Source organism: Python bivittatus, unplaced genomic scaffold (assembly GCF_059951505.1).
Source record: "Python bivittatus isolate LINGU-HERP-01145 unplaced genomic scaffold, Pbiv_v1 ctg000530_np1212, whole genome shotgun sequence".
NCBI lineage: Eukaryota > Metazoa > Chordata > Lepidosauria > Squamata > Pythonidae > Python > Python bivittatus.
In genome coordinates, this window is record NW_028277085.1 from 3,950,847 (window position 1) to 3,961,647 (window position 10,801).

The 10,801-nt window shown below is 41.1% G+C and overlaps 1 protein-coding gene across 1 annotated transcript in view; it reads left to right on the plus strand.

Annotated features, from left to right (window-relative positions):
- The window catches only part of SCAPER (S-phase cyclin A associated protein in the ER), a 98,988-nt gene extending 88,806 nt beyond the window's left edge, over window positions 1-10,182 (plus strand). The window contains exons 30-32 of the mRNA XM_088148389.1: window positions 6,557-6,748; window positions 8,659-8,710; window positions 8,996-10,182. Coding sequence (XP_088004515.1) covers window positions 6,557-6,748; window positions 8,659-8,710; window positions 8,996-9,099 — 348 coding nt within the window. The 3' untranslated portion in view covers window positions 9,100-10,182. The remainder of the gene's footprint in view (window positions 1-6,556; window positions 6,749-8,658; window positions 8,711-8,995) is intronic.
- The last annotated feature ends 619 nt before the right edge of the window (window positions 10,183-10,801 follow it).

Below are 10,801 nucleotides of genomic sequence, written 5' to 3' on the forward strand. Positions count from 1 at the left end.
ATTTCTTATTTATTCAGGTCTATTTTATACTTTATTTTTAACAGATTTTAGCTTCTCTATAAACCGCCCAGAGTCGTTTTTTTTAACAAGATGGGCAGTGACAAATTTGGCATATAAATAAATAAATAAAATTGTGCCTTTTTGTGATCCAGAAGCATCCAAGACTTGAAAGCAAATGTTATGATTCAAAATCCTATCTTTGATTTAGGTCAGCATAACATTAGTGGCTTGGAGAAAATATGTTTAACTCTCCTCTTCTGTCTTTAAAAACAATTTCTTTTCACTAACACTGGCTGGAGCTGCCCAACTGCAAGATATCCGATGAGGAAAGGCTGAGTCAGGCCATTTTTGTTATTACTATTACTGTATGATAATTAATATTAATATTATTGTATGATAAACAAGGGTTTATCACCTTTTAGTGGCCATTCATCCACTTCAGAAGGTATAATGTTTTTTTCACCATGGTTCCCTAAACTAGATGGTACCCTATGAATAAACATGAGTCTTGAGCACTCAAGGTTGTGCCATGAATCAAACCCATAGACTGGGTCCAGCTGTTGGTGTTCAGTCTTAAGGCCGTGGTTTTGGTTGGGCAGGTGGTCCGTACCCCTCTCCTCCAGCCCATGCACCATGCTTTCTGGCTGGACCTGTGGCGCAAATTTGACCAACTTGGTTTCTTCAGTCAGCATGAAACGCACATGACTTAGCACCATCAGCAAAGCGGTTCACAGAGAGAGCATCACGTTTCCACCACTGCATCCAGAGACAGCCTGTTGCTCTTTTCTTCTCAAGGGCTACTCCGATGCCAGCTGTAATTTAAAACAAACTCAGCATGATACGATGCCAAGAGCCTCCCTCTGTTCTGACCTCTGCTTTAGCTCTATAGGTTGTAAATCTTCAGCTTTTTCTCCAACAATAGCAGACTACAGCAAGGAGAGAAAAACAGTCATTTGCTCTAGCTATTGAACAGGGTTTTTTCCCCCCTCTCTGGCACCTTCCAGATTTTTCAAGCAACTTCAACATTCTCAAACTTTCTGACTGGGAATTTGGTGTTGAGGAAGGCTGACTCAGGCTTTGGGATTGGTTATTAGTTTCAGGCTTCTCCCAACCCCCCCAGATGAGTTTTCTCAGGGACGGCAGATGGCGAAGTCCAGCCTTGTAGTCTTCTTTGCTAATTGTGCAGTCCATCCAGTTTCGGTTGGGAATTTGCCCGATTCCAAGCAGGCTGAGTCAGAAGGGGAGCTCTTTCCCATATTATTAAAGGTGCATCCTCAACGGGCCTTGACTGGAAGGAAAATAGGATGCTTGGGGATGGCAAACATGAAATCTCTTTGTCTTATGGATCCATTCAGATGCTGAGAAGTGTGCCCGCTCTTCTGTAGCCCCTGCAGAGCTGAATAACTCTCGGAGTTCACAGCCAGAACGTAGCGGGTGACCACCATGGCATGACAGCAGATGCGCTGGTGCCAAAAAATAATTCACCCCAGTCGCTTCCACAGACTTCCTCCTTCCTTCTATGACATTAGCGCATCAACTCAGAATGACAGATGTCTTTAGAATAATCTATGCAGGGAAGGTACCTGTCTGCATTTATAACAAGAAGGCCTATGGAAGTGAGTCTTTTTCTTCTCTTCCCTTCTTTCCAAGTCTTCTCCTCCCCTCCTTTGACCCCTCCCCACCCTCCAGCTCTAGATTTACTTACATCTGTTATTTATACATCCTTTGGCTTAAAGCTTGTTTATCTGTTTCCAATGTAGGCTTGTTTATCCTTTTTAATTGGATTAAGATGGCAATCTAGGCAACGTTTAAAAGGTGTCACTGTTTTTGTTGTTTTACGGGCTTAGTCTGAGTTTTAGCGTACCCGGGCCCAGTTATCCTTGAGATTTCAGGTCCTGTCCAGAGTGGCGGACATGGTCCGCGAACGTTTACACAAGAATACATTTGATTCGGTTCTTGTTTTGCCCAAATGCATCTTTTGTAAACGTGCAAGAAGTAGATCGATCAACACCATTTAAGGGTGCAAGTAGACATGAGGTAAGAGCAGTAGCATTCTGATCTCACTCATTTACAGGAATCCAGTTTGCTGCAGGGGGGAGCGGAGTCTTCCTTGACCACAATTATTTTAAATGCTAAGGTTCCCAACTATGAATTATGAACTATACAGTTGGAGATATGGTGGAACCTTGCATCTTACATACCTTAAGTGCTATTTATATATATATATATATAAATGCTGTTGCCTTTATGAATGTATTTTTCTTTTATTGATTGATTTATTGTGCTTTCTTGAACACATCCAGGGCGCTGGATGGGTTAGGATGTTGAGTTAGGGTTGGGAAGACCCAGATTCAAATCCCCCTATGGCTATGGCCCAAGTCCCCCTCTTAGCCCAATCTACCTCTCAGCATTGTTTTTGTGGGGGGGTAACATAAGGGGAGACTCCCACATATGCCACCATGACCTTCCTGAAAAAGACTGGGGGGGGGAGGTTGTAATGCAAGAAATAACCAATGGATTCATAATGAATTGATTTATAATGAGTGTATTTTAACTTTTTAGATTTATTTTAAAGCCCCCACGAAGTTACATTGGGCACCTTAAAATACTATAAGTCTTTTAAGGGGAAAGATAATTTCATCAGAGTCCTTTTAACCTTGAAAGTCCAGCCGTCTACACCGTCAGCCCTCCTGTAGGGGTGGGAAAACATGATAAATATTTCTCGAAAAGTAAAAACTCCTTCTTTCCTCACCCCTCCCGAAAGTTAAAGCCTTTCTAATGTTAAACCTGGAGAAACAGATCGGTAAAGAGTTTGACCCACGGGATGACATATCCTTCTGATTAAACGGTTACAGTCCCGGATTTGTTTATAGCGTAGCAAAGAAGTAATGCAGATCTAACTTGAGAGCAACAGAGAGAGAAAAGGTACATTCCAGGCCACACGAGGAACTATTTCTTTTATGTAGTTATAAATAACCTCACATAAATGCATTTTAATTGTTAAATGGTGTATTGTGCTCTTAGAAACCGTATACGGCAGGAGCTTAATTCCTGTTGCTTTGAAAAGATAGGTTAACTGTCAGTAAATGCAAGTCATCACCCCACGTCCCTCTCTTCCATGCACGTTATCAGATTTTGAGTGTGGTCCTTCAGCGTCTCCTAGTACTTTTTAACCCAAGCATTCCTAAGAAGTTTGCCCCTGCTCAGGGAATGCAGAGCTGGGAAGGAACACAAATCAAATATGAGGGAGTGTGTTTCTGCACTTGGCTTAAGTAGGCAGTCAACTTTGGTGCCAGTAAGACACTTTCGTAGCAGGTAGTTTAATCCTCACTCTCCCCATCCTATAACCCAGGAATCAATAGTATAGGTTGCATAAAATATCTCCGGAGCTTCCTACAGGTTAGTGCTCTGTCCCCCCATGGAGCTGAAAAATAAAGCTCAAGTGAGCCTACTAACAAAGGAGGAGAAAGTGAAAGGGGAGGAGGAGAAGTATTATGAAAACAACAGACCGGAGGTGGCATCAGCGTCATTTGCCTTCTTCCGTACAAGAGGCTGATCAGTTAAAACTTTCAGACGAGGTTCCTCCTCCAGAAGGTGGCTCCTTCTGAGATCAGGGAGAAGTGGTCTTTTGCAGCAGCAGACCTGGGCAAAATTCCTTGTGCTCATTGGCTTGTCGGACATCCCTTGACAGAGCCACCCTGTTCACATATGGATTTTCATACCTTTATGATATTTAAATGTTGGCTATAAAAGGCTTAATTACTATATATAAGGTGCTGCTTTAGTTTTGTAAACTAGTTAGTGTGATTTTGGAGAAACCGAAAAGCGGTAGTTTGAGCTTCTCTCTCCAAAGGGCAAACTTAACGTTGCACTATCTTAGCCTGTGGGTCTGGCACAAAAAGGGGGTGTAAGCCCGCAACCATAAGTCCGGTAATCCGAGCACAGCTCTCACCCCAGCAGTGTGTTTAAGGAAGGGAATAGAGCGCGTGGAAGAGTCCCTCCCAGCTTCTACACAGTGCAGGTAGCTGAGCCAGTCAGTTGAGGAACACGGCATTAAACCTTCCGTATTCTTAGACAGGTAGAGGAGTCAACTAGGGAGCGTGCTTCTCATGAAAGAAAATATAAGGCATAAAATAGGAAAAAAATTTTCCAATATCTCCATCTACCCTAAGGGAATTGAATTTGGCCTTTTTCGTTGACTTTTCCATTGACTTGGAAGTAGGCCTTTCCAAGAGGCCTTACAATTCTTCATTTGTTAAGACTGGTAAAGCAAAGCAAAGGTCCAGGCAATCTGTTGAGTCCACATCTCACCCACTGAAGTCAACGGGTTGAACAAGTGAAAGATTGAAGTGCCTCTCGAAAAAGTCTTCTCCCAAATGCTGCATGTTACTCCTTCGCACGCCAGCACTTCTGGTGATTCTCTCGGGACTCGGAAAGGGTTCTACAGGAACCCAACACTTGACCTTATTTTTATTTCTAAAATGTTGGGCCTATTTTCATCTGCGATTGTGAGGATAGGCCGTGTTCCTCATCCATGAAAGCAGTCAGCAAAATTGTTTTTCAACTACTTTGTTTTGCCATAAATAAGCACCAAAGGGCAACCGTTTCCAGACCAAATCTTATCCTCTTATCCAGCGATGTGGCAAGAAAGCATTGTTGCCTCCTTTTGTTTTATTTATAAGATTGTTCTCTTTGCCTCCTTCAAACAAAGACAGGCCCATTAATAAAAGCAATTTTAAGTGGCTATTTTAAATTCCGGTTCCTTGAGTCAGCCAAACAACAATTATTGCACACTTAGAATAATTACCAGCTCTGAATCCCTCAGCTAATGATACTCTTCTATATCCCAATGTTAAATACAAGGTAGAGGATAAGATAGAAATATCAATTTTCCTTGTAAGTGGGTTTATTTTTGGAAGATACTCAAAAAGAAGCAACGGGTGGTCTTTCAGAATTAAAATTCGTGAACTTCGGAAGGTATATAGTCACATACGTCGTTTGTTTTAAAACTAACGTTTGTTGGGGGCAATTTTTCACCCTTCAGAAATCTGTAAAAATTGTTTTTTCTAAAGTCCAGGACTTTTTTTTTTTTTTTTTTTGGACAAAAATAAGGAGTGCACACCACACCAAGAACGGCCTTGTCGAATAAAGCTGGCGATATTGATTAAAACGTAGTTTCAAAGCCCTACTTTTAGGGCTTCGATTGGAATCCTGCTTTTGGGGTTGGGTGGGGGGGAAGTGTCATTCAAGATGCCTCGCGCACACGGAGCCCCCTGCCGTAGCCGGTGTCTTTAAAATTCCATTTGGATTTAGAAGAATTAAGGGGTTCCTCTTTGTATTCACTGGGAGGTTTTCAATTTCATTTTCACTATTGAACTAAAAAATGTGAACTATTGCGTTGTTGATCTTGTTCTTGACCTGAACTGCATTATGAACTGAGAATGTGTTCTTAGCGAATTGTTAAAAGTTCTTTGAAAACTTGTAAATCCCTGTAATTTATGTTCCTGTGGCCTCTACCCTTTCTTTCTCTCTCTCTCTCTCTCTCTCTCTTTGCCTTTTTCTTTTTTGTCCTCCTGGTTTTAATTTGAGAGCAGCTTGGACCCGCTGTGTATACCTGTAAAGTGCTGCTGTTGTTTTTCTCTGAGCACAACTTAGAATTGCAACCCTAAGAAAAAGCTACAACCGTTCCAACGTTATAGGAGTTTCATTCGATAGCAGAAAGTCAAATGTGGGTCAAATGGCTCTTTTGTCATTGTCAATGTCATCCTCCTCCTCCTCCTCCTCATTATCATTCGTTTTATTGCTATTATCTTACTGAGTGTCACCGGACCTGAGTTGATGTTGTCCATGTTCCTTTATTATCAAGATCCTGTGGAATTAAATAACCGAAGAAATTTTCTCTGGAAGCTAGCAGCAAGGCTATTGCTTAACGTATCCTCTGCCATAAAGTCTGCCTGGATGACAGCAGTTCCATTTATCTAAACAATTCCCTGTTTAACGTCAAGGGCATTAATAGAAATCCAGGTTTAAAAAAAAAAAACTAATGGGAGGATCTTACTCAGCTACTGCTCAAAATCTAGCGGCCACACAACAGACATCCTTCTTTTCAGCCGAATCGGGTTCGCTGCCTTTTCCAGTTGCCCCGTGAAGCAATTTATTAGGAGCAACATCCCCCCAACCAGCAATTTTCTGGCCAGGCTTTCCTAAATCTTTTACTACAGTCCCTTCTGTTTTGCACGTGTTTTCTCCGTGTATCGGTGTGTGTAGGTATTGATTGCCGTTTTGCGTCGTCTCCTCGGGGCTGTCTGATTCTCGGTTACTGCGTCGTATTTTATATAAGATTCTTATTGCGCAGGTACCGGGCATAAAAAGAAATTTCTGGAGAGGGAGGGCAGTTTGAATCAAATGCTTAATACCAAAAGTTTAGCTTGTTGTTGTTGCTTTTCTTAATTTATACAAGTGTATCTTGGTTTCATGACTTGATTTTACTCCTTTTCCAGGTGATCGGGGAAATCCATCAGCAGTGCTCTAATGTGGTGCTGTCTCCATTTTTCAGATAATTGTGCAATCCGGCCGCCACCCCACCGTGCTCCAGAAGCTGTGTCAGTTGCCTTTCCAGTATTTTAGCGACCCACGTCTCATCAAAGTCCTCTTTCCGACCCTCATTGCTGCTTGTTACAATAACCCACAGAACAAGATCATTCTGGAGCAAGAAATGAGTTGTGTGTTGTTGGCCACGTTCATTCAGGTAAATGGTTTGGTTGGTGTTACCACGCAGAGACTCTTCTTGTCCAAAAAAAATAGTAATTTTTAATTAGGAAGGAAGGAAGGAAGGAAGGAAGGAAGGAAGGAAGGAAGGTTTGAAAGACATGTTTACAGTCCAAAGCTTTATCTCGTAAACACTTGCGAAGCATTTTGGAGAATATTCTAAATATTGGTTGATGTTTTTACTTAAAATGTGCACAGTCCGTTTTGATAAAAGTTTGAACAGCTGATACTTCATAAGATATGGGCAGGATCCTGAAATAGATAGCATGAGCCCATTCAACAGACAAGTCTAGTTTTAACGTAATACAACTGATACCAAAATATAAATGTTGCCGTGTATTTATGTAGAGGGTTTTTTTTAATTACAGATATTAACTTTAGGTCATGTTGCCTGTGGCAGTAAACACCGGCTATACTAAACGTTGAGATCAGAAACTCCCATTTCCATAAACAATCATTCTTTCTTCTGCACGTAAGGATTCACATTTTTTTGGCATGCCTGTAGTCTGTTTAATAATCAGGTTGCACAAAACAGTGTTTATATATGTGCCCATGTACATGCATACACATTTAATTAGTCATATCAAAAAGGTTGTCTTTGTCAACCTTCAGACACATCCGAAATTTGTAGTGCTTAACCTGTTGCAAATCTATAAAATAGTTGAAAAATTTAAACGTGTTTTTTTTTCCATCCAGTTGAAGAAGCTTGCTGGGAGACTCACAATACTTAAACTCTAGAGTGAAATTATAAATAAATACATTAAAATATACCGCAATAAAAGCAAATAGTTAAAAACAAGGCCTAAGATAATAAAAGCATGAGGTCAGATCCATTAAAAGAGGAGCAGAAGAATAAAATGCATTTTTATTGAAGGTGTTTTTCTTCTGTAACTGTTTTGAAAGAATAAATTAGCAACTGTTTGAGGAAAAGTTATGAATGATTTTGGCTACCACAAGCAGATGTTACAAAAAAGCAAAAATGTTGATTGCTTACGTGAAGAATGAACTATTGTTTTCACCAGTAAAGTAATTGATATATAGTTACTTGATCCGAAAACCAGGACAATCTAGCATAAATTAAATCCAGCTTAATGTTAATTAGCGTTAATACGGTTTTTAATTTTTGTTCACATAAACATATCCAGTTTTGTAACCTGAAGACAACTTAAGTTTCCTCTGGCCTTTAGAAATTGTTTAGCCATCTGCTTTTTTTAAAAAAAAAATTGAATGTAATAGTATTAAACAAATAAACAAACAAATAGGCTGTATAAAAAGCTGGGATTTTTTTCTTCTCCCAGATCCTGCAAAATGAAAAACAGATTTACACGTACACTTGGATTTCCATTTGCGTGCTCTTGTGGGGAGACACAGTGTGAGCGCCTTCCCAATTTAGTTTGGGAGAGAGAGAGTCTTCCCCCTCCCCGATAAGCAACGTGAGATATCTGACCCCTAGATTGGAAAATAAATGTTTACCATATGGGGGAATTGAGAGACTCGGTCAGGTTGCAGGCATTTGGGGTTGTATCAAAATGCACTGAAATAGAAAACAACAATGACACACACACACACACACACACACACACACCCAAAAAAGAATGGCCTTATTATACTTCTTTTAGAAGTGAGAAAACTACCCGAAAATTATAAAGCCAGGTTCTGTGGTACTTCAGTCTTTGCAAGCAGAGTTTTCCTCCTGCTAAAATCTATTCCAACAATGGTTGTTTCGACAACTGTTTATACGAGAGGGGAGCGTTGTGTTAAAGGAAGCGTTTTCTGAGTCGGCTCTGTAGGGTTTTGCTCGGCCTTGGTTTGCTACAAAACCCAGCCAGAACAAGCCGGAGTATTGGGTTTCTGAGAAAATTGGACAACATTTGGATTTTATTTTGGTAGGATTCTACGCAAGGCTCAAGCCAAACAGATAACCAGCCTTCGCCACCAAGGGGTAAGCAGCATCAGGCGATCCATGAGCGGCGGTCTCGTGCTCAGAACCTGCGCGGTTGCTTTTGGGAAGAGCGGAACATCCTGCTGGACCCTTGAGCAGAGCCGTTCCTGGGGGGAAGCGAACCCTTCTGCAGTTCACGTGCCCTGGGCTGCCCCTTTTAAAAGCAGGAAATAGATCCCAGCCAAGCCAAACTGGGAGGGAGGGCAACATGGAGACCTCCCCCCACATCCAGCAGAGGATCAGGGCAAGGTAATTCTAAGGGAGTCTCTGTTCTTCATTTGACAGAAGCCTTCTTTGGTTCTCAAGATTACTTGGAGCTGTCAAACAGGTTCCCTCGGCAGACCTGGGAAGACGCCCGGCAGTTCTTCTTGAAGAAGGAGAAGAAATGATCATTTATTTTGGTTTCTCAAAGATGGTTTTTTGTCGTTGAAGCCATTCTTGTTTTCTTGAAGATGACGTTGGGGAGTTTCTTCGATACTGAAAATGCAGATACTGTAGATAACTATACGTAGAGAGAGGTATATATTTAAAGATATGTAATTTGCACTACTTCTGTCTGAAGACTTGTACATACTTTGAAATCCTGTTTAATTGTTTTGGAATTTTGGAAAACAAAGGTTTCTTTTATTATTAGCATATCCTCTTTCTCCAATCTGGCATCTCCAGATGACATTACAACTCCTGGCATTTTGTAGCTAGCACGGGAGTTGTGATCTGGCATACGTGCTGAATGACAGATGGATGAAAGCTATGCTGCTCCGCAGGAAGAGGTCAGAAAAGTCAAGATGGCGACCACAACCACATAATCAAAGCCCCGCCCCTTTTTATACATGTGTCTGTGGCGACATCTTGACTTTTTTGACTTTCTCCTGCAGACACCCTTGCCACGGATCCTTGTATCCTGTTTCCCCATAGAGTAGTCTATTTGGCATTGTAATGCTGCTAAAACTATGCTCTAAATCGGTGTTTTTCAAACTTGGCAACTTTAAGATGTGTAGATTTCAACTCCCAGAATTCCCCAGCCAACATGCTGGCTGGGAATTTTGGGAGTTGAAGTCCACCCATCTTAAAATGGCCAAGTTTGAAAAACACAGCCCTAAATAGAGACCAGCCAATGAGCGTTTCTACTTCTGTTCCTTTCCTTTCAGTAAATTCTTCCTGGTCTCCTGTTCTAGAGACCTCGTCCTAAAGCAATTTATTCTGTTTAGCTGTCTGTTTTGTATAACTTTTGGTATAAAAGCTCCTGATGTTTTCAGTCTTTTAAGAAGCACAACATTCTCAATGTAGATAATAAGCTATGGGAATTTCACCCCAACGTGAGAATATTTAAGCCATTTGGGGCACGGGTTCCAGTTTACTTTAAATTTTGTGGGCATGTTGCAAATGAGCAGGACATTTTGATAATGGCCGTTTTCAGTCGTCTGTAAGTGGTGATTTTCACTAAGTTCATTAAAAGAAATGTTGGAACACACGAGGGTGGATTGCATTTGTATCATCATAATTTATCATTATTCTCATAACCCAGCATGGGAAGTGTGACCATGATTTTTTTGTTTTGTTTTATTTTTCAGCTGGTTGAGCCTTCAGGCCCTCTAAAAGATGTTGCTTCTTTAACAAATGGAAGTAGAACATCTTTAAAACCACTCTTAAGGTTTCAGGTTCATGCAGAAGCTTAAAGAAACATGAGATATTCAATGAACAGCCAAGAAGGGGCATGCTTGTGTGAGGTTCAAAGCACTTATTCTGAATCGCTTTCAAAGTGGTGGTTAAAGTGGGAGACACCCACCAGGGAGACTCCCCTCCTTTTCGGTCCCACCCTCAGCCAGAGCAACTCGTGTTCTTATAGAGGAAAATATGAATGCTGCCTTGAGCTCCTGGGCAAAAAACAGGATCCAAATCGAATAAATAAATAGCCCTCCTCAGGAAGTATTACCAGGGATTAAGATATTGTTTAGCAGGCCTTCTTACTTCTGACTGTCTTGATCCTCACACTGATAAATTCAGGAGCAGACTATTTTCTGCCATTGTGGAAATTGCTGTAGATGACCTCTGTGTGTGTGACCCCATGTAATCTATCTGTAGCTATGTACA